This window comes from Parasteatoda tepidariorum, chromosome 6, assembly GCF_982258835.1.
Source record: "Parasteatoda tepidariorum strain Cologne lab strain chromosome 6, Ptep-v5.0, whole genome shotgun sequence".
In the NCBI taxonomy this organism is placed as follows: Eukaryota; Metazoa; Arthropoda; class Arachnida; order Araneae; family Theridiidae; genus Parasteatoda; species Parasteatoda tepidariorum.
The window spans coordinates 29,147,210-29,174,756 of NC_141760.1; the positions used below are offsets into that span (position 1 = coordinate 29,147,210).

Sequence of the window (27,547 nt, forward strand, 5' to 3'; positions counted from 1 at the left end):
AGAATTCTCCAATAGCAGTTAGATACTGACTAAATTTATCATGAATAGAATCTGTGTACCTCCATCGCCACATAAATTCGGCGAAATACGAATCGAAAATGGCGTCTGTGGTACCGAACTGGCGGTGACATTTTTTTTCTAAAGTCCTTTTTTATGACTGCCCACATACCTTCGATCTTATTGAGCAGAAGCAAAAGAAACCTTACCAGGTGGTATCCAACGTAGAACTAACGGACCTCTGAAATTACATGTACCGTTGAACATTTAAAAATAACGCTAAAATCTAAACTAAACAGAATCATGATTGGGTTTCAACATCGCCCAGCATCGCTCCGGCGATCAACAGCGAGCACAACTTGGCGAGAATCAAGGAGCACCCTCAAATATAGTCTACCCAACTATCCCGTTACGGGTACTTTATATATGTTACTGTTTGTGTTGCTTGTGAATAAAAGTTTTTTTTTAAATAAGAAACAAAACTGTTATTTGTATAGCTTGATACGTTACACCGCCATCTCCTGTTTTACTAACAAAACACTAAAACCAAATTAAAGTTGAAGCTCTGATATGCATGGCAGCTGCCATAGCCTGTTTTGGTACTCTCAAGGTAATATTATGTATGTTATTTCCTGTTGAAGTTACCCGATTACCCTTTCAGTTCTCTTACGAGGTAATAACTTATTTTGTTTTATTTCACCTTAAAAAAAATGTCTTAATATATTCTTCCACTTTTGACATTATCAGCTTGGTGCTGTCGCCACTTGGAATTCTGTATTTTACACTTTTTCTCTCCAATTACTCAATATTATCGTGTATAATTAATGTAAAAAAAAAAAAAAGGCCCGAGTCTGAGGCCTTATTTTACGAACCCAGGTTTTTTGTTGCAGATTAGAGAGAACTGTTCCTTAAATGTATTGAGGATATTCTTAGTTTAAGTGGACTATCGCTTCGATATTTAAATCGTGAATAATATAAATACAGTGTTAAATAAATAAATAAAAATCGTTATAAGTTACTGAGTACTGAGATTTAAACTAGGGATAGAACCAAAAAATAGACACCCAAATTCTTTGATAGAACTATCGACCTTGTATTTTCTCTAATGTATAATTCATAAACAATGTATTATTCATTAGCTTTTTTAAGCTAAATAATATTTTTTCAACTGGCAATAAATAAATTTTTAAACTTTTTTGACACCATCTTTGCCAGACATATTAATCATAGAAAAGTACATATTTAATTCTCAATATAGTATATATTGAAATTTGAAATGAAATGGATTAAGCAGTTTATTTTAAATCACTACAGATTAATTTATAAATAACTTTAAATGCTCCTAATTATTTAAAAATTTTAATTGTAATTAGTGATTATTGTTATGAGATATTTAGCCCAATTTCTTGTTTTGACAATATCCGGCTTTACATATGCTTATGACTATAAGATTTCTCTATTTGCTTTATGAAATGTTCTCTAGGATATGATGGTATTGGCTTTATATCATCCCTGAAGCAAAGGCATTTTCCGTATCTCCTTTGGAATTCTCGTAAAGCATCGTTATTCACCATGTTCTTCATGATGAACATAGATTGTAATTCGTCTTCTGGAGACATGTACGAATTTACATTTTGAATAGATCCACGAGTAACAGCAACTCGATGACGTTCTTTGTTGCGTTGGTGGCATTCTGCAAAGCATTCCATATCTACTTTGGCTGGATATTCATTGTGTTTTGGCTGTGATTTTGGATGGTACTTTTTGTCCCTGCATTTCTTAGTATGATGGCAATGCCTCAAGACTTCGTCGATTTCTGAGCAGTTTAGGTTTTTTCTTTGAGATTTTTTGCTTTTAGATTTGTTAAAATTATGAAAAAGACCAACATTTGGCAAAGATTCCTGTCGCTCTGTGATTTTCTTTCTTTCACCTAAAAAGAATAAATTAAGATATAATGCTTAATAGTTAACTCACTCACATATATAGAATGCAATAATTAGATTTTTTAAGAGATAAATTGTTTTTCCTCAACGAAAACTATAATTTATCAATCTTAAAATAGATTAAAAAACAATTATAAACGATAATACTTCAGGCATTACGTGACTTTATTTAAAAATTTTCTCACCATAGTGGTCCCCTGTGCCCTCTTTTAATATAAAAAGGAAATGATTAGTTGACAGTATAGATTTGAAGGGTTTGCAATGGTTTATAATTTAGTGTCTGTATCAATTTTTTTTTTTTACTTCTTTACGATTGTATTTGTTGTGTGAATTAATAATACCGCATTGAGGTTTATGGTTCTAAAGTTGAGTTTTTCATATAATTTCAATAGAAGGTAGTGAATAAAAATCAGACTGCGTGAATTTGTGTGAGTATTTTTTTTTTCATATTGAGCATTTATGTATGAACATAAGATTTTCTTCTCAATTCCAAATATTTTATCTTAAATTTTAGTTTTACTATTCGTAAAAGCGTTTTTAACCTTTTTATTTACTCCTGTTTATTTCATCAAAAAAAAACCTGTTTATCACCTGTTTCACTCAAGGAAAGAAAAGAAAAAATTTAAAATAATAAAACTTTTCCTAGTTTTCTTTCTCCTTGAATTTAAAGAGATTAATGCATGTCATCCATATTAATATGTAATTTATTCAGCATTGCAATAAACTTGAGAACAAGAAAAATAGTAAGAAATGGAAATATTTAAAATAAATCATAATTTACTTTTGTCTTCATTAACGCGCAGCTTCTTCAAAGAGCCTGTTTGGTAAGGCGTTGGACTCGTGTTAGTGAGAACGGGAGTTTGAATCCAGCCGGACGAAGAATACCCGCATATTAAATGGTGACTGATGCATGTTAAATCTTTCGGGGTCACAAAGTCCTCCAAGTTCCCATACCAAATCAATACCTCTGGGGGTACTGATCCAGAAGTTCCTTTGTTTTCTGGATTGGGTTCAAAATTACAAAGCTACTGAGTTGAACATTAGTAGTCGTAAACACAAAATTGGGTCGGCTGTTCAACGACGGTAATAAAATAATAAAATTAAATATATTTCTCTATGGAAACAACCAAAGCAATGACTAAGTTTCCTATAATTTATCTTTAAATGATACTTTCTGACTTACTAATATAATTTTCGGACTGAGTTTGGATTAATTTTATATTGTAGGATTGAAATGACTTTACGAATGCGAAAGTGAGTATAACTCACTGTTCTAATAAGTACGATTGGACTACTATTCAAATAATTTTTAAAACGAAAAAAACTTAATCACCTGATTTTCTTTTCTCGTGATAACAGTGCGTTTGATTTTCAAAATCGGAATTTATTCTAAAAGTAGGCGAAGTCCTCTTGGTGTATTCACTCTCACAGTCATAATATATGGTGCAGATACTAGTATTTGAATCACTTGAATATACTTCATTGTCGCCAAGAAAAATGTCACCTGAAACAGAGGTAGCTTAATTAATATTACGATTTAATTTGCATATCTGTATGACTAAAAATAGAGACTTGTGGTAATTATTTGGTAGAAAATTTAACAATTTGCTACGACGAAATGTTTTGTTTCATTTATTGACAGAGGTTCACCTATTTTTTTTGGATCGTTTCTGAGAAAAATCTATCTGTAATTTATGTACTGATAGTAGTTCCTTTTACACGGAATAGAAACTGGTTAATCTCTCAATCTATTCTTAAAAATATATCTATATTTAGTGATTTAAAAAAATGAATATTTAGAGCATGTAAACCACTTAAGGAAGTATATACTAAATATGGGTTGCGTGCAATAAATATGATACTACTCATCACTTATGTAATACCTGTTTCATCACTTAATCGACGTTTATTTTAATGATAGGTAAAAGACCTGTTAGTGTACTCTCATTTTTTAAATATATCTAATAACTTACCTAACGCATATTTTTCTATGATCATCCGCTATTTCTATAGTCTATATATATCGCTAAATATCTGAAATTTTCTTGTAAAATTTCCTTTTGCAATTAGCAAAAGTGACGATGTACTGTTTACTTTGTAGTGTGAAACACCGCAAAGTATAAGCAGTTCATCTTCATTAAACTTATAATGCTACTTAAAATGATACAACATAAAATTATGAGGTGAAGATACAATATAGATATAATATTTTCCCCCTAAAAAAGGTGAAATATAATACTGAAGTATTACTCAAGTTGAAAATAAAATGCTGAAAAATATAATGCTTTCTTGAGGTGAAAATATAATGCTGAAAAACATAATGCTTTCTCAAGGCGAAAATATAATGCTGAAAAATATAATGCTTTCTCAAGGTGAAAATATAATGGTGAAAGATATAATGCTTTCTCAAGGTGAAAATATAATGGTGAAAGATATAATGCTTTCTCAAGGTGAAAATATAATGCTGAAAAATATAATGCTTTCTCAAGGTGAAAATATAATGCTGAAAAATATTATGCTTTCTCAAGGTGAAAATATAATGCTGAAAAATATTATGCTTTCTCAAGGTGAAAATATAATGCTTTCTCAAGGTGAAAATATAATGCTGAAAAATATAATGCTTTCTCAAGGTGAAAATATAATGCTTTCTCAAGGTGAAAATATAATGCTGAAAAATATAATGCTTTCTCAAGGTGAAAATATAATGCTGAAAAATATAATGCTTTCTCAAAGTGAAAATATAATGCTCAGTGTATCACTCTTTTTCAAAGTAAAATCATTCCAGAATGGGTTGATCTAGCTAACAGAAACGAACAGTAAGGTGTGCCAGATGGTAAAGATTTGAATTTTTCTTGAAAGGGTTTATTTAGCTAGCAGAAAAGAACAGTATGGTGTGCCACTTGCTAAAGATTATAATTTTTCTTGAATGGGTTTATTTAGCTAGCAGAAAGGAACAGTATGGTGTGCCAGTTATTAACGATTTGAACGAAGGGTAGTCAAAAGTCAAGCTAAGATATCGTAGTCTCTTTTTAAAAACGTTGGACTTAAAATAATTTTGTTTATAATTAAGATTTGGTTAACTTGCGATCATCAATTGAGATACAAGTCACTGATACACTGATAAATATGTATTTGTAGTCGATAATCACCAACCTCAATTTATTTGTTTAAAATCCTATTAAAAATTAGATAAAAAAAAAACATACATACTGGAAGTCGCAACAGAAAAAGCCGGAAAACAAATCATGATAAGTTAGGGGGAAAAATTCCTACTAATCTGACGAATCATAACTAGAAAAGTAAGATTGTTATGAAGTAATGTAATAAGAGAGTAAATAATATGAGAAGCAATGAAAAAAGCTAAAACAATGTGAAAAAAGCACAGATAATGTCACCAAAATTTTTTTTCATAAATTCATCATTTCGATGTTCACTTTATTCACGCACTGTACAAAGTTGACCCTTCCTTAATCTAAATAACAAACAGTGAAAAAAACAGTTAAACTAAAAAGTAAGCACAAATTATGGCCCAAAAACAGATTTACTATAATTTCGGTTCTATAAGCAAAAACCTTCCTCAACACCAAAACACAGACTGTGTTTCGTAGAACCGAAACTGTCTGCTTTTGTGCTTTATTTATGTTGTTCAGCTTTATTTCTATGGAGCTGATATATTTTGGGCTACATTATATTGCACAGAATATACATTATCATCATTTGAATAAACAATACCTTACCTTCGGCACAACAATGGCTAAATACACGAGGGACTGGTGACACTCTTTTAGTTCTATCTGAATGTGGTTTATGAGTTTCATGGCGAGGCTTGTGACTTTCAGCATGAGATTCGAGAGTTTCAGTATACCTAGCACCTTCTTCATTTGTCTCTAAATGGGAGTGATGAAATTTTGATTGCCGATTTAGTTCTTTATCACGTACATTGTAGGGATAGCGGCACTTCTGCCCTTTCAGTCTTTCAGGCCATTCGTTTTCACAAGCCACAGCATGCCGTTGATATATACGCGGGTAATCAGACGATTCAGATGATTCATCCTGCAGGCATAGTTCTTTAATTGTCGACCGCGAATACTTTCTACTGGCTTGAAGTTGGTCAGTTCTTATGGACTTATGCTCTCTCGGTGATTGTAAGACTTTTAAATTTGTGGCATCCTTTAATGATTGCTCCATTGTGAACCGAACTGTTTTGGAAGGCGATTTTTGTGGAGATCTTTGTCGCCAAGCAGCGTGATATATTTTCTTACCGACTGGTTTTTGCTCTGGAACATCTTGTACTTCATGCTGCCAATGGTCTTTAATGCTAGCCTCCTCTTTTACATAGCGATCACTTTTGAAATCACGCGACTCTTCAAAATATTTTTCTATTCGTTGGTTTCTCAAATCATTATCGTACGTAGTTTCTTTCTTTTCACAGTAACATCCTGGTTTGATCAGCGGCTCTCGATGTAACAATATCTTATCCTTCTCTAGAAAATGTAAAAGACTTAAGAAACGTGTTAATCTTTAATATGTTAGTAAAATTTTATCAAAATTAAAAATTGCTTACTTAAAGTCTTTCCATAACGTTTAAGTGTTTGTTCTCTGTCCAAATCTGACAGCATGTCCATAAGTGATTTTTTCTTTGAAACATGTGAGATGTAAGACGGAGGCTTTACTTCTACTTCTTCTTTATCTGAAAAATAAATATCGCATGTAAATCGCATAAAAATCGCACAATGATGAGATTTTAAAATAAGAAACGTAACTATCTGAACAGCGTTTGATTTAAGCACTCGAATTCCATATATTCATATTCAATTGTTTAAGGACATATACAACACTTTGGATATAATGATTGGTTTTTATATTCAATTTAAATTGTTTAAGTGGTAAAACTTCAAAATTATGTTCCCCTAATTTAAATCCACAGATTCGGATTTATCCCCAAAATGGCGTTGAGGTCTATTGCATTCTATTATCAGAAGCATATGCCCCTAAACGGTAAATTTAATTTTTAAATATTTCACCGTATGTCATAAACTGAAATCAAAAGATGTTTGCATACAATTACAAAATTCGTTTTTCCAATGAAAATTCTTCGCAAAATTTATCTATATCTATTGGTTTAAAAATGAACGAAACAGTTTTGAATATTTAGGAACATCAATACATTTTTGATATAATAAAATGGGTAATATTTAGTAACAGAATCTAACATTTAAACAGAATCTGTAGAATAGTTGTTTCGTTTTGATAATTTAAAAAGAAGAGTGTTTTTCAAGTTTTGTTGTTCAGAAACTGTTCGACCAATTTCTATCAAGCAAAATTTCAATTATCCTAAAGGTATATTCATTAAGTGATGCATCGTCTTATGCAACTTCTGCTCACCTGACCAAATTATTTTGACCATATTACCTAGATTGCGCGGCTACCCCTATATTTTGACTATAAAAAATCCAATTCCGTCGAAAAAAAAGTTGTGTTTATTCAGAGAAAGTACGTTTTTGTGTATAATTTCGTAATTTAAAATATCGTCTGCACAAATTAATTAGCATATCAGATATCACCCTTTTGAACCATTAAGATTAAGTCCTAGAACGTGAAAATCTGATCATTAGATTTTATATATTAAGCTAGTTTATATATATATATATATATATATATATATATATATATATATATCCACCCCTCCTGCATCGGACCAGTTTTGTAACATTGTGTATTTCCAATTACCCATTCAGTTGCAGTTATAAAGTTTTTAGTTGCATTGAATTGTGTTTAAAATGACCATGCTGCGTCAACTCGAATAGCTTAGGATACTAGAGGTAACGAAATCAAACGGTGTTATAAACTAAGATTGACGTAAAAAATGCAGAAAATGTTGAGTATGGCACTCACAGGAATATTACCTTTTATCATTTCAGGGGAACATTCTAGTTGCCACCGCTTGTTGAACTTTTCAACTTCCTCTGCCACTTGAGGTGCAACTTCCTGCGTTGTCGCATAAACCAACTTCCCGTTTCGAAACTTATGTGTTGAGGAAAAAAGTTTAACAAGGTCACCTAGGCGAGTTTCTTCTGTGTAAAATGTTACATCGATTTCAGATCCTGAACATTTCTTTGTATTTGAAGCTTTGTCTATGTTTAGAAGACCATGATTATGCAGCACTGATATAGGATCAGATTCACGTGTGTAGATCGTCGACCCTTTTTTCTTCTGGAGGTTTACTGGTGCGTTTGATATTACCTATAAATTTAAACATATTTTAGGAAGAGAAATGAAGCTTTTAAGCGTAGTTTCAAAACTTCGTAGACGGTATCCAAATTATTTTTCACTGCAAGAGAACACAATGGACGATATTTAAAATCTCTGGAATAATATCAGATATTAACTTTGAAAAGTTCATTTTATTTATTCAAACATCAACAATTTAAAAGCTCAATTTATACAATAATTCCTACCAAACATGATGTAATAAAAGTGCTTTTATTGATTGTAAAATAATTTGTTACCCAAAAAGTGCTTTAGTTCATTTTATTTTGTTTAAAACAATAAACTGGACGAAAAAATATATAAAAATTATACTTTTTGAACACGTGATTCAAAATTAGTGCATGATTGGAATGTTTTTCTAATTTTCTGTTTTTAATTCAATTAATTTTAGGTTTAAATTCGCTTTTAAATTTTCGGTTTAACTTATGTTTGATATCAGATAAATCGCAACACTTCTCGAACAAAAAACACATACTAGAACAGTAAGTTACGGAATCGTTGTGGCCTTATTGGAATCGTTTTATAATTTTCTGTTTTTACTTCAATTAATTTCATGTTTAAATTCTCTTTTAAATTTTCGATTTAACTTCTGTTTGATATCAGACATATCGCAACACTTCTCGAACAAAAAACACGTACTAGAACAGTAAGTTATGGAATCGTTGGGGCTTTATTGGAATCGTTTTCTAATTTTCTGTTTTTACTTCAATTAATTTTATGTTTAAATTCACTTTTAAATTTTCGGTTTAACTTCTGTTTGATATCAGACATATCGCAACACTTCTCGAACAAAAAACACATACTAGAACACTAAGTTATGGAATCGTTGTGGCCTTATTGGAATCGTTTTTTAATTTTCTGTCTTTATTTCAATTAATTTTATGTTTAAATTCGCTTTTAAATTTTCGGTTTAACTTCTGTTTGATATCAGATATATCGCAACACTTCTCGGAGAAAAAACACATACTAGAACAGTAAGTTATGGAATCGTTGTGGCCTTATTGAAATCGTTTCCTAATTTTCTGTTTTTACTTCAATTAATTTTATGTTCAAATTCGCTTTTACATTTTCGGTTGAACGTCTGTTTGATTTTAGATATATAGCAACACTTCTGGAACAAAAAAAACACATACTAGAACAGTAAGTTATGTTAAATTTATCTAATCTCACCATATCTGAACCATATGCAAATTTAATTAATCTTACAATATGCGCAATTAATTGATCTTATCATATTTGTAACATAACAAATGAATACAGAGGTGAATGCTTGTGTTTAACAATAGTAAAGCTTATCAAGTTTTAAGTTGAATAATTTACAAAAAATATATATACAAACTCATTGTGCCATATAAAGGAATCGTTTCATAGTCAGAATCGAACTACGATGAAAGTAACAGAATCCTGTAAACTATTACCTGATCAACGAATTCCGAAAATGTCTTGGGATCCTCATTCCTGGTAACTGAGATAAGGTGATCCTCGGTATTAGGATCTTTTATTAAAATCTTGGCTCTGTTCATTTCAGAAGGTAAATACCAAAGATTATTCTGAAAAGACTAATAATTTTTAACTTGATTAGTTTTTTATAAATAAATTACAGCTATATTAACTATTTATAAAATTAAGTTTGAAATGTACGTTCGTCATGAAAGAAAAATTTTGAGATATGATATCATTGTTGCATTGTAGGACGCATAACAAACATTTAATAATGATAAATAAGAAAAAAAGTAAAAACATTGTTGAGTCTAATTTACATTGCTATTTTAAATAAAATGTGAACATCAGAAACACATCTCTTGGAAATTGTTGAAAAAATATAAGAATAACTTCTTATAAGAATATATTTCAACATAAGAAAAAATATTAAAAAACATTTTTGAATTAAAAATATTAATTTATGATTTGGAACATTTGTTTCCAAATCACCTCCGACTACCCACAAATCCTGAAATTTTTCGCTTATTAATTAGATTATTAACGCCCGGTGGTTGAGTAATAGCACTTCTTGCTCTTGGTCCTGGGTTCAATCCTCGGGCCAGGCAAGGTTTCATCTCTTTAGTGGGTGGATAAAATGAGTACCAAGCATGCTTGTGGACTAAATACTGAGAGTTCAGCGTTCGGCTAATCACCCAACCGAAACATCTGCTCCTACAACCCAGAGCCCAAGGTCAAGAAAACTGAGATGGGTACAGTAGGCTTTGGTCCTCTATGGGCTGTCGCGCCACTGAGTTCAGTTTAATTAGGTTCATAAATTTGAAGGAAATATTAGTGATTTTTCAAACGTAGATTTGTTTAAAAATCAGATCAAAAATTCACAAATACCGAAGGTATTTGGAAAGCTCAAGGGTTTTTAAGCACCATTAGTGTGACGCATTAACTAATGGGTTAATCTCGTTTCGTGCAGGCAATATTTTTTCAACAAGTATTTTATAATAGAGGTGGGGCAAATATTTTTCTTTACACTGAATAAAAAAGTATGGTAAAAAATACCAGAATATGATAAAATTTATCGTGTTTCTGGTTCTAAGGGAAAACCAAAAAGCTGGGTAAGTTTTACCTTTTATAATGATTTTGGTAAAATTAACAGTAAACTAATGTTTCATAATATTTATTAAAATTTGGTAAATTTGATTATTTTATTATGATACCCTGCTTAGAGCATAGCATGAAGACCATTGAACCATTTAAGGTATTGTGCAAAAGATGAATTTGAGCAAAATTTTCGAAAATGAGTTTTTTTATAAATTGGTCCATGTACTCTTAGTTTTTCTCAAAATATTTTAATTTTGTTTGCACTACAAAGTAATAGCAGTCTTTGAGCAAGATGATAACACTGGATAGACTAATGATTTTAAGTCCTTAAATGCGTTTATCTCAAAATCAGATTCTTTTACATTTTACACCAGTTTAAACACGATATCTCATGTTACTTTAAATAATTTTTAAATAACCAATTTTTCAATGATAAATAAAAAAACAAACAATTTTTTGCTAGTTTTTTGAGTTATTGCAAATATTAAAACAAATAAACTAGTTTCGTAAAATTTCATATTAATAGTGAAAAAAAAATTTTGAAACTAGTTGGATACCTTGAATTTATTTATTGTTGCATTTTTTACTGAATGCTCTAAATAAAAACTATAATTTTGAAATTCAGAATTTCCGGTAAGCAGTTAACATACTTAACTAAGTAGTAAAAGTAACTAAGTAGTTTAAATATTGTATATTTTTATTTCAATAACCAGCATTATGATTTTTTTTACCAGAAACGTCATTATTATACAGTAGGATAATTTTATCAAAATTTACCCAGTCTGGCATTGTCTGTTCATTAGCAATCTTTTGATCTGTATGTATAGACTATCCTTAAAGTTTTCATTTGCATTTATCATTTAATCCTAATTACATACACATAATACATCAGTTATTCCTAATCCCTCACACCTCGATTGCGTATATTGTTTATTCGTATTATTCTTAACACATACATATCAAAATAGATTCTGGTTAAGATTTAGTTGGTGGAAAATTATGGATAAAATATTAATAGGACCGTCAGTTTTTTTACATATGAATTTAACTATTCCAGCTTACTTGAGTATAATGCTTTACATATTCTGAAAGTAAACATGCTAGATTTGAGCAAAACAAATCATTGAAGTTATTCATGTCTAAAAAATCAATTCAATTTACTTAGGCGAATTAAATCACTGATTCTAATCAATATGCATTAAATTATCTGATTAGTTCCTATGATTAAATACTTTTTATTTGTGATAAATTATTGTGTTTGATTGTACTTGAATAAATACGAAAATGCTGGTGATATAATTTTGCTTTCGGATGTGGATTTAGTTGAGAACGTTGAGCGGAAAATATTTATTTACAAAAATAAGTAAATAAATAAAAAAAATAAATTGAAATAAATAGGAAAATTTGTTTTTATGATGTTTTTTCACACGAGACTTTAGTAAAATTTGTTCCAAACGCTGCTAAGAAATTGAGATTTAAAAAAAAGCAACATAGTTTTCAGAAGTTTTTAATTTTAAGTTGCATAGCATTAAGTTAAAAAAATAATAATAATAAAACTAAACGGAAACAGTTGGAAATTATTACAATTTGAATATTCAATAAAATATTGAGACTTGAATTAATGAATCGACTGATTCAAAACATAAGAAAAATGGCTAAATCTTATAAAAGTAGAATTAGGTGATTCAAATCAATTTCGAAATGATGTATCGAATCATTGCTTCTTTGTTTTCAATCAATTTTAAAACGGTAATTCGAACCATTTATTAGGTGATTTGAGTCACTTTGAAAACAATATGATTCAGTTTCAAAATGAGGATTTGATCACGAATCATCACCCATCTCTAAGACCGATGTAAACAAAGGCGATGTTGTGCTTTGAAATTATGTTTCGTGAAATATTCAAAATTAAAGTAGTAAAATTATAATTATTATCAAAAGTATACGTGCTGCTTTTTTCCGTTTAAAAAACAAAATACTTTAATTAAATACTAAATTTAAAGTATGATCAAAATCCAATTTAATTTAAAATAATATTTAAAATACATTCCTTTTGAAAAGTTGGAGATCTTTAAAAGTTTTGAGCTAAACAATCAAACCATCAGAAAAAGTTTTGACGATTTATTAAAAAAAGAAATCGATTAAATAATGTATCATACTTTTTGCCTTCTACAGTTTTATCGAAAGTACAAGATATCAAGAATAAACATCACTTTTTATACGGTGGCTCAGGGACAGACAGCGCACTTCCTAATCAGATGACACTGGTTCAAATTCTAACGATGGTGATGATAGCTAGCGGCGAACATAGAGCTGTCATAAAATATGGGTTTTCGTGGTTACGGTGGATAATTTTAGTGGTTTTCTACTCCATGTAAAGCAAATGCGGGTCAGTTCCACCAAAAAGTTCCTCAATGCTTGAACCAGGAGTTTCCTTATCTTTTGGTTGGGTTCAAAATTCTAATTCTATGAAGTTGATTAGTTAGTGATCCAAAAATGGAATAGTTTGTTCCATGCCACTGATAAAATTTATTAAAATGAACATTACTCTTCAAATAACTAAAAGATTGGATAGTTATTCGTTTAGAATTCTGGGATTTTCATGTTTGCCAAAATGCTCTTGGAAGAAACTAAAACACCTGTCAAGTTTATAAATGGATTTTTATGACCACAATCATCAATACCAGTTTATTTTCCAGCGTTTCGGGTATATAAAAAAAGAATTCCTTTTTGGAAAGTTTTATTCCGTAAAATAATCGTCATAAAGCAAACAAAACATTTGAAATCTATCTCGGCCTAGCAATGTTGAATCGGAACTTGAAAAATGAAGCCGTTTTATTGGCCAACTGTATATCGAGAAATAAAAAGCTTACTTCGGGAGGGAACATATACTAAGTTCTTCCGGAATAAAAATCTAAACAATTTTAATTAAAAACATATATATTGGTTTTGGTTGCTACTTTTTTTTTAAATTTAATATTTTCAATAATATCAATTAATATTGCTTTTCCTTTCATTTTGTAATTTTACTTATACGTAATGAGCCATATTGCATTGCAGATTCTTTATTAAAAATGCAATAAAAAATTTACTTTATCATTGTTTTGTTGGAAATCCAAAATTATCTGATTATTGATAGAATACAACTTCACATAGGCTGTACAGGTTTATGTGTACTCAATTAGAAAATTGCATTCTAGAAAGAGTACTTTTTCAATGGTTTCCAGTTCAATTTAGAAGTTAATCGTTCTTAAAATGTCAAAAACTGTTAAAAATTATTATTCATTCTTTTAAAAATATTATAACAGTTAGAAATCAACTTTTACCAGCCAGTGCTAACATTTTTTATTAAATTCCATTTATTAATTGTGACTTTTACAACATAGGTTCTATTAACATGAAACAAATGGTTTCGAAAAAGTCACAAAATGCCTTTTAGTTTCGTTTTTAGACGCTTAAAGTATTTTTATAAATTCCAAAAACGTTTCTGTTTTGATATCAAAAACATAAAAATTATCAATAAAGTTTCTCAAAAAAAGCGAAAAATTTTTTTAATTAAAATTTTTTTATTTTATTTTCTGAAACGTTAAACGTTTTTCTGAAATAAAACAAAAATGTTTATTTATTACATGATGCCTTTTTTTTCTTCAAGATAGCATCATGAAATTTAATAAAATTATTTCTATTTCAATAAAATTAACTAATATTATTATAATTAATAATTTTAAATCTAATAAAATTGCTCTGTTTTAAATTTAATTCTGTTTAGGGAAGATTAAAACATTCTATTTTTAAACTGTTTGAAATTTTACGGAAAAAATTATTAAAGAACAATTCCTTTAAGTGTTATCTTACCATATTCAACCAAAGAAGTCAAATAAACATAAAAAAGGTGGTATTGAAACAGTTAAAACAGAGAAAAATCGTTTATTGACTGTTTTCATCTGATACGGATAAACAACCTGAATTTTTTTCCGCGCCAATTAGGCCCACAACCAATGAAAATCTAACTAGCGTATTTCGAGAGCTGGAAGCTAAGCTATATGATAGAGATTACGAATTCATATTTGTATTTTTCATCGTCGAATGCCTAACATAACAACGGATGCCCAATAATCTTAAAGTAATAAGTGTCATGTGAATGCCTTAAGAAGCTGCTGCTCTTTGCATAGCAACCGGCTGAACTGTGGATCGATTATCAGCGATGGCACTATAATACTTCCCCAATTCTTCATTTCATGAGGAACTTCAAGCGTCCTGCACTCCTCAATTAGTGACCCTGAAATATTGGAACAAAAAACCCTCATCACTCAGAGATCGCAGCACTATGGAGCTCTTTAACACAAAAGTCTAGAATTTCCCATCGCTGGAGATAGAGCGCACCACTAGATAAACTAACTGAGCCGCATTCCATTGTTTACTGGACAAAATACGACTTAACCACTACCTAACTCAAACAAACATTACTTAACGAGAAGTCTAACATAACCTAACTGCAATGTCCAGTCAAATTTAATTTTGACGGTCTTGAAACCATGCTATTTGTAAATAGTTGCAAAACCATATAGTTTTGTAATCACGGTTTTTTTTAACTTTACCATTTGCAAACGGTTTCAAACCCGAAAAGGTAAAGAAATATTTCGAACTATAAACTTAGCGGCTCTATGGATGGGCAGACTGCTGTTGGTTATTTTACCGTAATTTTAGAATAACAATTCTAACAGTGCATTCTATTTTTAGAAATATTCTATTTTTAAAAATATTCTATTTTTGGGAATCAAATATATTTCTGATTGTTTTCTGTTTTAGAAAGACTAAAAAGGTTTCTGCGAAGCAAAAATGGTTTATACTCTATTGGAACTGACCTCATTTTTTTTTTTTAGGATTTTGAGAATGCGCCGTTAGTCAATTAGTACGTGTTGTAAAAACAAATGAAATGATTATGAGTGATAAACAATAATAAAACAATTAAGATTTGAACTTTGTTGCTCGACTTCAAGTTAAGACATATAACTCAATAAATAATGAATGATTTAAAACGTGCGCATGAGAATGGTTTTTTTATTACAAAAATTGCATTTGTTTGCTACGTAATACTTTGTACGCTTAAAGTACTGTGTACGCTAATTGTACAGTACGCCTAAAGTAAGTATTGTTATATTTTTACTAAAAGTAAACGAGAGGAAATCCTATAAGCTATTTTGCTTTAAAATTATGGTAACTGATACGTATTTAATTAATCTTCACAAATACTTAACAAATAGTTTTCCAAAATTAAGTGATATGCATAGAAATAATAAAACCATAAACATCATAATACCGTAAATATTAGCAATTTCTGAATCTTCGCGATTTCTTTATTACTACAAAACACCCTATTTCCTTTCATCAGATATTATTTCTAATTTACGTAAACTGCCTTTCAAGGGGAGAAAAAGGGCAATTTTTAGGCAAATAATGGCCCCTTTCGTGAATTCTCTTTTCCGGAATTCTCAACTCCGGACTTAGTTCCGGCTCATTTTTCTCCGTTTTATACCGTCGTTGGTGGATGATGGAAAATTGCCTCTTCACGATGCGATTCTAAGGCAACCAATCGAAAAAGGGGGATTTCTAGACCAGCCCCCTATTTTTTCCTTCCCCCCATTTTCTATGCCAGTATCTATACATTTTGTTGTTTTCGATAAGACTCATTATAAAACCTTAGTCCCTGTTCGCCCGTTCTCGCCGACGCTTCCACTTTAATACTCGCTCTCTCTTTTCTCTGCTTGTCAACTGAGACTAATAGCTGGGCCCCGCTTCGAATGGTTGTCGCAAATTTTGGCGACAATTCCCAACTATCGCCAAAACAAAAATTATAAAACAATTCTGCTATAGAATGTTGATGTTTGTATTATGCATCGGTATTAACACAAGTCTTCTATTTCAGTTGAGAAAATAAAATGTATGCTAATAAAAGATAATAATAATTAAAAAAACTCTATAAAGGATTTGATTTTATTAAAAAAAACTCTTTCAAAGGGAATGTTTGATTTCATTTGATAAAAATTTAGGGTGTTCTGTAATCACTACTCTCAATACATTTTTGTAGAATCCTTTTAGAAAATAAAGTAAGAAAAGTATACACATAAAAATAGTATTTAGGGGAGAAAGAAATTAAAATGCTTTCGGGGAATTGCTAGTGGTGAAATCGGAATTAAAATTAAAAAAACTAGCTTGAATGTGTGATCATCCTTGGAAATGCTTCTAATAATCGCATAATAAACCTATCTTTTTCTTCTAGCAAACAAACAGGTTTTGATGATTTTAAACTTTCTTTTTTCATAAGTAATTCGTTAAATTTCTACAGAGTATTTTGTTTTTTTCTTCTTCCTAGTTTAAATATTATTTTATGACCTCTAATAAGTATTCTTTTTTTATTTCAATTGCGGCAAAGATTTCATGAATATATTATTAGAAATGGTTATTATAATGCACTCGGAATGAAAAAATAATTACTGATATAACGGATTAAAGAGATTTGGACTGATTGGTATAGTAATTGAATCTACTATTTTTTTCCGTAATAGTTTTTTTTATATATAACCATCGTTGAGCAGCAGACTCAACTTTTATGTTTACGACAACTTATGTTCAACTGAGAAGTCTTGTAATTTTGAACCCATTCCAGTAGACAAGGGAACTCCTGGATCAAGTATTGGGAGAAACTCGCTTTTGTGGAAAACTTTTTTGATGGAACTAACCCACATTCGCGTTACAAGGTGGGGAAAACTATGAAAATCTCCCACAGTTAGCCTGATGGAAAGGGAACTCTAGCCCATGATCCGTCTCTCTGAGGCTTTTACGTCAGCACTGTGATCGGTGCTAGTCATCGCTAGGATTGGAATCCGGTTTATCTCATTGGAAGGTGAACATTCTATCCCCTGAGCAATCACGACTCTCTTGTAATAGTTATAGAAATTTAACCAAGGTTGAAAATATACAATCTTTGAGTATAAATTGAAAACGGAGTAGTTTTGCGAAAGTTTAGTACAAGGCAGAGACGGAGTTAGGTTTTCATGAAAAAACAGATTTTGGAGTCGAACTTTTCAACTACCGACTTCTCAGCCCAAGTTTGGACTTTGTTTTATGATGGCAGGAAACGGGTTGTTTTACGATGCCATCAACAAAAGCTATTTTTGCATTTAAAAGAGGGCAGATTATGTTTAAACGAAAAAACTGTGTAAAAGTATATGACACTTTAAAACTACTTAATACATCAAACAGAAGCTTAATAAGGATAGATAAAGCATATTAGAGCCGCTGTGGGTCAGAGATTAGAGCATCTCATTGAAATATGACCTAAGGTCGTCGTCTACCAGCTATGGCCGGTCAATTCGTATACCAACACTGGCTGACTTAAAATATACCTAGTGTTTAACTGCTATTTTTATCTTCGGGTTACTCCTAGGAAGTTTTAGGAGATTTTTCTTAAAATGTAACGCTAATGCGAGTTATTTTTTTTATCAAAAAATCTTTTTCTGTGAAGTTTGTTCCAAAGCTTAAGTTAGGAGTTCCTGTGTCTTGTAACTTGGATTCAAAATTTCTAATTTGCTGGTTGAACATTCATAGCAACAAATTTGATCAAAAGTTTAATGATGGTGATAAAATTAAATAAAATGCACATTAAAGCTATTACGAATTGAGCATTTTTATGCTCGATTCGTAAAAAATAAATACATATATATTTTATGTCAAATTACTCAAATTGGTATACACTTTGGAGGTCCTCTCTGCATTAACTTTCGGCATTAGGAGTTAAATAGTTATCAACCTACACTTTGGGTTACGTTGGCTTAGCCTGACGATCTTAGGAATTGGAGAAAGCCACTGTGGTTAAGAAGATAGGGCGTTTGCCTCCCAATGAGGTGACCCAGTTTCAAATCCCTACGGTGGCTGGTTGATACGAATTTTGCTCCGGGTTCGCACTGAACAAAATGCTGGCTTAAAATATTCTCAGTGATAGATGGTTCATGGGTTAAAATCCCCTTGCTGTCAGAGTAACCATGGGAGGTTTTCGCGATTTTCTTCTCTATGTAACGCAAATGTGGATTAGTTCCAACAAAAAGTCCTCCACGAAGGCTAGTTTGTCCTAATGCTTGATCTACGAGTTCCTTTGCCTTTTGGGTTGGGTTCAAAATTATAAGGCTATGGAGTTGAACGTTGATAGTCATAAACTCTGAATTGGGTCTGCTATTCATCGCCGCTTCTATAATTAAGTAGAATCTGCGAAAACACCATAACTTAGTAACGGGGAATAATACTTAATTTGAAAGAGGAATTAAAATTAGAGTTGCATTTTTTCCATGCTTGTAGAAACCGCAATCGCTCCTCATATAAAGAGATAAAATTAAAATCAGGACATTTTATACCATAAAAAATTTTTTTTGCTGCTTTATTTTCAATAGAAGCTATTTTTCAAGAAGAAATTTTAGCCATACTATTAATGAGAATAAATACATTCTATGAAAAGTAAATTTAGCCATACTATATACATGGATGCCATATTACAAATTACTGTCTAGTAAACTTCTAATTATTTATTTACAAATTCAATCGCTTCTTATTAGCAACTTGACTTGGCCCAATTCCACTAACTTGGCCCGATTCAATAATACATTGATTTACTGATTCTCTCTTTAGCTTATTTGCTATTTTATAAATCCTAATTTGTTAATTTATTAATTATAATTTATAAATTTATTAATAATAATTGTAACATGGGCTTAATAATTGATTCGCTTCCCTTTATTGTTCGTTTAGTTCTCTCTTGTTTTTTTTCTTTAATTTATTGGTTATATCAAGCAACTTTCATAGTAACAGTTGACTTAGTAAATCTATATGTAAATCTACTCAAGAAAGTATTAAACTATAATTTATATTATCTAAAAGACGACCAGGACAAAAGTTTATGCTCAGTTTTCCAGACTATCATAAGATTGGAAACAGCATGAAGATTTATCACAACTTCTTAACTCCTGATGAACATGAATAATTATCTCTATAATTATTTTTTTTCTCGATATAAAAAATCGTAAGAGCTTTTTTTTTTCTCGATATAGAAAATCGTAGAATCCAGTGCTGCTACTTCTGCTTTGGGTGTTAAACTTTGCATATATTTTTTTCTCTCAAAATTTTTTTTAACATTCAATAGTTTGTTCACCATTTTTAACTCTTTAATTGGAAGCAAAAAATACCACGTGGGCCATTTTGTAGCCCACAGAAATGCAACTACAAAATTAAAATTTGACATGTTGATTTTTATTCATGAACGTAGCAAAATTTCTTTTTCAAAATTTTTAGTTTGTTATTGCTTTTTTTTAAAAAAATTTCACCTTTTAAAGAATGACTTTTTATCCATTGATTTAGAAAAATTTCTTCATCTCTCTCTCTCGAGATCTTTATTCTATAAGTATGCGCTTGAGCTCAAATCAAAAGTAACAAGAAATAAATAAATAAACAAAAGAGAAAGTGAGTGAATGAAAGATAATTAGATGTAGCTCGTAACATGTTATCATCTATATTGATATTTTTTAAAAAATATAAAACTTAAATCAAGAGGGTTAAAACTATTTTTTATTTTGTATCTGAACTGATGTAATTATATATAAGTCACGTTAACGAGTTAAATTACTTCTCTTTTAATTCTTATTATGTCACACATTTTTAAATCCCAGAAATCGAACATTTCGTTGCGATTCTTAATAAATGTTGTTACATAATTCATTTATGGAGCCAACATTCAGCTTAAGTCGCCAACATAGAGAACCAGCGTTTACGTTTAGTTCTCGAAAAGCCGTATTTTTATACACTAGAGATTATTTTACAAAAGTGAAGTAGAAATTGAAAATGGCAGCATCGGAAGTTACATTTTACAGTCCAAAACTTATTCTTCTATTTTCATTATCAAAAGTTATGACCAGATTTTCTTTTCAAAAATTTTTCTGCTTTAGTTTTTTTTTCTTTCTTTCTTACTTACAGTTCTCACTGAATAAAGAGAGAAGAATTCTTTATTTTCTGCTTTACCCCCAGAATGCTTTAAAACGGCATTTTTTACAAATCACAAATCATACCGCCCAGCTATTTATTTAAAGAAGATGTAGTAAACATTTATTCTACTTATATTTGGTGAAAATGAAGCACTTTTTATCATTATAAAAAGGAAGAAATCGCTATCTCAAGCCGATTTCTTTCAATGGAAGTAGAATAAATTACGAGCAATTTCATGAATTCAGCGCGCAATATTGAATGGCTCTTTTACATAAGTTGCTGCGTATAAAAATGGGCTTTTTATTGCAAGTATAATATGCGGAACTAGTTTATGGGGGTGTTAGAATGCTTCAGCTATAAAAGAAATGTTTATTTGAATGTCTAAGCCATTTATTTACTTTTTATGGTTTTAATTCAGACTATTTCGTTAATTATAGAGATTCAAATGAATTTAATTACACGCTTTTTACATTATTATGTTGATTTTAATGCATTTTCCTTATGCAGTTTAATGTAATAGCTTTAAAATTATAGAATTCTTTTTATCACTGCGGAATTTTCAAACACAATTATTTTTTGAAATATATTTAGATATTTTTATTTCATGGTGATTAATATTCTCTTTAATTGGTTAAAGTTGTTGTGAGGAAAATATTTTTTAATCTAATGGTTTCATGTAATAATTATCAAACATCTTTAAGTGATATTTTTACATAACATTTACCAACCGTTTACAGTTATTTTTTATAATATAATATTTCATCAACCGTCTATATTTAAAAATTTTTTGTAAAATTTTATTTATTAGTGGCTTTTAGCGTTTTTAGTTGATGTTTTTCATATTTAGTAACTATATTAAGCAAGTATGACTGCCACTTATGAAAAATAACATGTAACATTTACTGACCGGTTTTAGTTAATATTTTTCTGTAACATTTGCTGGCCATTTTAAAACTATAAACATAATCAAATTTTAAGAAAAAATTTCATTTGAGTTTAAATATTTTTTTTTATATAAAAGGTGTTAAATCTTTTCATTTAAACGTATAACCTTATTTACTTAAAAAAAATTGCAGGAATGGAAATATTTCTCACAGGAAAAAAAATATTTCTCCGTGATTAAATATTTTACATGAAAATTAATAACTGGTATTCTAACATTTACAAAATATTGGATATAATAAAAAATATTATCACCTATATCAGTTACTTTAAATTTTTCTAGAATATGAATGCTTTAGAATATAAAATACCATATTGTGGACATCTTGCACTATTATAAAAATAATATTTCGAACTATAAAATGATTATTTCATGCCATAAAAAAGAAACTTTACCCTATAAAATACTATACTGTAGAATACTATACACTATATATAATCAATACTTTCTATTATAATATAATTAATTTTCACAATCGAAAAATGATTTCAAACTTGAGACAGGAAATATATAATGTACAAGTAATTCTATTATTTGAAGTTTTACAACTTAACAGTCCTGACTTACAATCAATAGGGATTAAACGAATCCCGTAATTTAATACTTGTGAATTATCTTTGGTCAACACATTTTTAAAATAGGATTAGTACCATGAAGAATCAAATTATCGAGTCTTTAGAAAGAAGATTGTATTACCTAACATTCGATTAGAAAGAAGAATTATGATTTTTGCTTCGAAATATTTCTCTCTACAACATTCAATATTTCGCGCATATTTCTAAATTAAGGAGATTTCGAACCAAAACGGTCGTTCTGTTTAATTTTTAACCTAACTGCAGGTTTTAAAACTTTTTTAAAATTTTTTTGCATATTTACAACTTTCTAAAAGTTAATGCTATTTAAGATTCTTTCATACTATTTGTCGCAGTGAGCATAATTCGCAAATCCCTATCTTTTAGCAAAAATTTCAATTTCTCAATAAATCAATTTCATTTGATTTGAAAATGCGCGCCAAATGTTCGATTAATATTGAAATATTGTATTTAGGCATTACACGAGAAAGTTTATAACAGTCTATCTTAAATTCTACGCATTAAATATCCAATGCTTATGAAAAAACCTTTGAGTACCAAAAGTAATTAGGATTAAGGGATATGGAATACTCGCTATTTCATGTCTATGAAACAGGCTTTTTGCTTCAAAAATATATCATAGAAACATAAGGAAATACTTCAAAATATTTGAAAAACTACAACAGATAGCTTGTCAATATTGTCTGTATTAAGTTGTCAAGAAATTTTTTGTTTCTGTTCGGTAAATTCTAGCTCTCAGCATACGGATAACAATCAATGACTGTCATCCGTGTGTCGTAACTTTCTAAGCACTGTAGATATAGTAACTATAGTTCCCTAGAAACTAGAAGAGTTGCGGCTAATAAACATTTGTTGCAATTCTAAGAAGTTATTATCTACGATTTCCGATTAATGCAAAATTTAATTTTTGTAATTTACAGAATTCCTAGGATTCAAGTTCCGTTTGTTCTTAAAGTTTTAAAATTAAAAATATTCAATGAAGTGCTAGTCTGCTAGCTGAGTGTAACAGTTCGCGCTCCCGTGAAGCAGGTTCGGGGTTCTATCCTCAGACCGGGCAATGTTGACTGAGCTTTTCATTCCCTCAATGGTTTGATAAAATGAGTACCAAGCATGCTTGGAGACTAAACATTGGGGGTTCCACGCTCGACTGACCATCCAACTGCATCATCTGCTCCTGCACCCCAAAGTCCAAGGTCAAGAAAACTGGGATGGGCACAGTAGTGGCTCTCTAAGGCTTGTCGTGCCACTTAAATTTAATTTAATAGATAAATTAGAATAATTTAAAAACAATGCATTTATAAAATAAAGAATATTTTTTCCCTTTTTTTCACTTAATCAATGATTAATAGCATTTTCCATTTTTTTTAATTATAATCATGAACTAATTGCTATATATCATGAATATATATATTTTTTCATTCTTACATTATGCGCAATAAATTAATTATTCCCAATGTTAGGTTATAGTCATTATAGGTCTTTCCATAGTTCTTTTTAGTATATATAGCAGTAGGTTCCATTTGAACTTTACAGGTGATATATGAGATTTTTAGAATTTTTTTAATAAATTTTTCTGTGCATCTAAACGGGATAGAACTTTTGCAGTCATCTAATATATTTTCCTTAGGAATAAAATTTCCCCTGAGATTTGTCTTATGAAATAAAACACACAATCAAAATTTTCCTAATTTTGTAACCTATTCCCAATTAATACCTTGCATTTAACCCCAAAACTCAATAAATATAGAATATCAGAACTTTTTTTTCACTCCCAAATATTCTATAATTTGCTTAACTTTTTGCCCCAAATCGAATCATCCATCAAGATCATCGAAAAGTAACTTAACTTCGAAATGTAGCAAAAAAATAAGAAAACAAATTCCTCGCCACTTTTGATAGAAAGGACACCCAAGACACAGCCGAAAGACGTAATTGACTCAATATGTTATCAAATTATACCGCCTTTATGGGGATAACTTTGTTTGGTCCAAGACCTTTTCCGTGGCTGATTTTCCCAAGGGATTATCCCCAGCCCATGATAAAGTGGCCGAAGGGAAATCCTATTGGACGTAACCGTCTTACCCAGGATGTTAATCTTTGTTAAGTCTCTTGTCTTTGGAACTTCCTAACCATCGAAGAAAGATTGGTTGTAAGGTATCAAGTTCTTGGGAAAAGTGGATGACGTATACCATATTGATTAGAGTAACTTCTTGATGTGAGGGGGAAATAAGTTATTTGGAGATAAAATATGATTATGGGATGTAATAATTAAATTGCATTCAACTCAGTTAGCAAGGCGAAGTAATTAAATATTGACTTAATTTTATATTTTTATGGTTCAGCTTTGAAAATAAGTATCAATTTTTTCCCCTCTTTTTGATACCTTAAGTCTATTAAGTTATTTATCTATTGTTAAAGAGCTTAGTTTAGAAACACGTTGAGTGACATTTTGCAGTCAATTCAGTTACCATAAAAAATTTTCTTAATTAATTATTTTGATTTGGGGTGAAACGTGTCTGTTTCTTTTTGTGCAACATAAAGTAAGCAGAGAAACGTGTTTAATGGCCTTTTGTAGTTATCTTCGTTATTAAAACAAATTAATTAAATTAAATAAGTAAAAAATATTTTGATTTCATATTTTTTTCTAGTGAAATAAATTACTGGTCTTTTTATCTGTTTTTTTCCCATTGAGTTTAGCGGAAAAACAGGTTTAGAAATGATTCACAGTCAGTTCAGTTATCGAAACAAAATAACTATATCAAATTATTTCAATTTTTGGAGAATGTAGATAAATATGTTTCCTCTTTTTTACGAAACATATATGAGGTAAGAGACATGAAGTAAGAGAAAAAGCATGTTTAATGACTTTTTGCAGTTAACTCCGATATCAAAGCAATTAACAATATTATATAAGGGAAATTTTTGTTTTGTTTTCATGCTATGCTTTGTTAATGTAAAATAGTATACCAATTTTATTTAAACGAGCTTACTAGTAGAGAAACATGTTTAGTGACATTTTGCAATCAATTCAGTTATAATAGCAAAATAATTTTATTTAATTATCTTGATTTGTGGGGAAACATGTTTTTCACAAAACATTAAGTATTTGGAGTAACATGTTTAATGACATTTTGTAGCCAACTCCTTTATGAAAGCAAATTAATTAAATTAAATACGAAAAAAATTTTTTGATTATATATTTTTATGTTCTAATGTTGCTGTAAAATTAATGTTTAACAGCGTTTTGCCGTCAGTTCAGTTACTAAAAAAATAACTATATATTAAAATGTTTCGATTTTCGGAGAATGTTCTCCACATACTTCCCTTTTTTCAGAAATATTTATGAGATAAGAGATAAAGTAAAGGGAAAAACATGTTTAGTGACAAGTTAAGCTAACCCCAATGTCAAATCAAAGTATTATATTTATATATTATATAAGGAAAAATCTTTTGATTTTATATTTCTATGCTGTAGTAAAAATGTAAAATAGCCTACCAATTTTAATAGAAACATTTCGCATTTAATTCAGATACCAAAATTAAATATCAAATTACTTCGATTTAATTAAACATGAAGTAAAATCATAAACAAATTTAGTGTCATTTTGCAGTCGATTCAGTTATCAAAACAAAATAAAATTTTATTGATTTGTGGGGAAACATGTCTGCTTCTTTTCGCGAAGCATAATCTAAGAAGACAAACATGTTTATGGCATTTATAGTTAACTCCGTTATCAAAGCAAATTATTTAAATTAAATTGGGGAAATAATCTTTTGACACCAATTTTTTTAAGCTTAGGAGAGGAACATGTTTAGAGACATTTCGTAATCAATTCAGTTATCATAGCATAATAATTTTAATTAAGTATCTTAATCTAACCACATATATGAGTTAAGAGATGTGAATTAAGAGTTATGCATTAAGAGAAAAACATGCTTAGTGATATTATGCAGCTAACACAAATATCAAAGCAATATGATTACATTATATGAGGAAAAAATCTTTTGATTTTATACTTTTATGCTCAATTTTTAGTCTAAAATAGCCATCAATTTTTTTTAAGCGAGCTTAGTGGAGAAACATGTTTAATCACATTTTACATTCCATTCAGTTATCAAAATAAAATAACTGCATCAAATTATTTCCATTTAAAGGATGAAGAGAAGCATGCTTCTCTCTTTTTTATAAAACATGGAGTCAAAGGGAAAACATAGTTAACTCGGTTATCAAAGCAAATTAACTATATATATATATATATATATATATATATATATATATATATATATATATATATATATATATATATATATATATATATATATATATATATATATATATATATATATATATATATATATATATATATATATATATATATATATATATATATATATATATATATATCCTTCCTTCCTTCCTTCCATCCATCCTTCGATTTTGTACTTCCATAAACGCGAATTTCAAACATTTAAGAGACGGTTTTTAATGAAAACTCCCCGATTTTCTTATAGGTAATAAATTTTTTTTCATGCATTGTGTTAATATTTAGCGGAAATTTGGGAAGTTTTTACAGTACCTTTACGGAAACATTGCCATAGAAAAGTTTGAAGTTAAAATATCACCTTAGGAAAAGTGTGGCTAACAACCATATTGACCCAAGCTCTTCATACATGGAATTGACCTCTGTTTTGTCTCGAGTGCAAATAGTATTAGAATAATGGTATAGTTTTCCGACTAAGGAACTACTTCATTTCGGAGAGCCGTAAAATTATCACCTTATTATTATTGATCTTAATCAATTGTAATTACAGATACGTTGGTAATAGATACTTAATATACCAATATACATGAACTTTTGTGTTAATAGATTTTTACTCATCTCCAAAACAAAATAGTACAATATATACGAGAATTATTGAATAAAAATATTATTTCTGTACAATATTTTAATAATTTAGTTATTTTAAGCACAAATATTTTAGTAAGAAGTGAAGAAAAAAATGTGTATTTAAAAAGAATACACATTTTCAAATGTGTAAGCTATTTATTTTTTAAGTAAAAAATATTAGTTTTCACTTCCAGGATTTTAGAAATGCACAAAGTATTCTTTATAAAAGACGTTACCTTAGTCAGGAGTTGTTAAAGGGAAATTCTCGTAATTCTAATCAGAAGAATGAAATAAGTCCATTTGAAAATTGTCGTCTGCTTCATTTTGAGTCTATAAAAAATGTGTAAA

General features: G+C 29.6%; 1 protein-coding gene across 2 annotated transcripts; it reads right to left on the bottom strand.

Annotated features, from left to right (window-relative positions):
• Positions 1 to 1,282: 1,282 nt before the first annotated feature.
• On the bottom strand, positions 1,283 to 27,529 carry LOC107443197 (uncharacterized). 2 transcript variants are annotated; one of them, XM_087166616.1, is made up of 7 exons: positions 27,436 to 27,529; positions 9,629 to 9,769; positions 7,847 to 8,183; positions 6,505 to 6,630; positions 5,678 to 6,424; positions 3,274 to 3,444; positions 1,283 to 1,927 (listed from the first exon to the last, which is right to left on the bottom strand). In XM_087166616.1, exons 2-7 carry the CDS (start codon positions 9,731 to 9,733, stop codon positions 1,425 to 1,427), a joined length of 1,989 nt encoding a protein of 662 aa, XP_087022742.1. In that variant the 5' UTR covers positions 9,734 to 9,769; positions 27,436 to 27,529; the 3' UTR covers positions 1,283 to 1,424. The 2 variants fall into 2 exon arrangements, with proteins under 2 accessions (XP_087022742.1, XP_087022741.1); XM_087166615.1 differs by lacking the exon at positions 27,436 to 27,529 and adding an exon at positions 12,962 to 13,073.
• Positions 27,530 to 27,547: the final 18 nt, after the last annotated feature.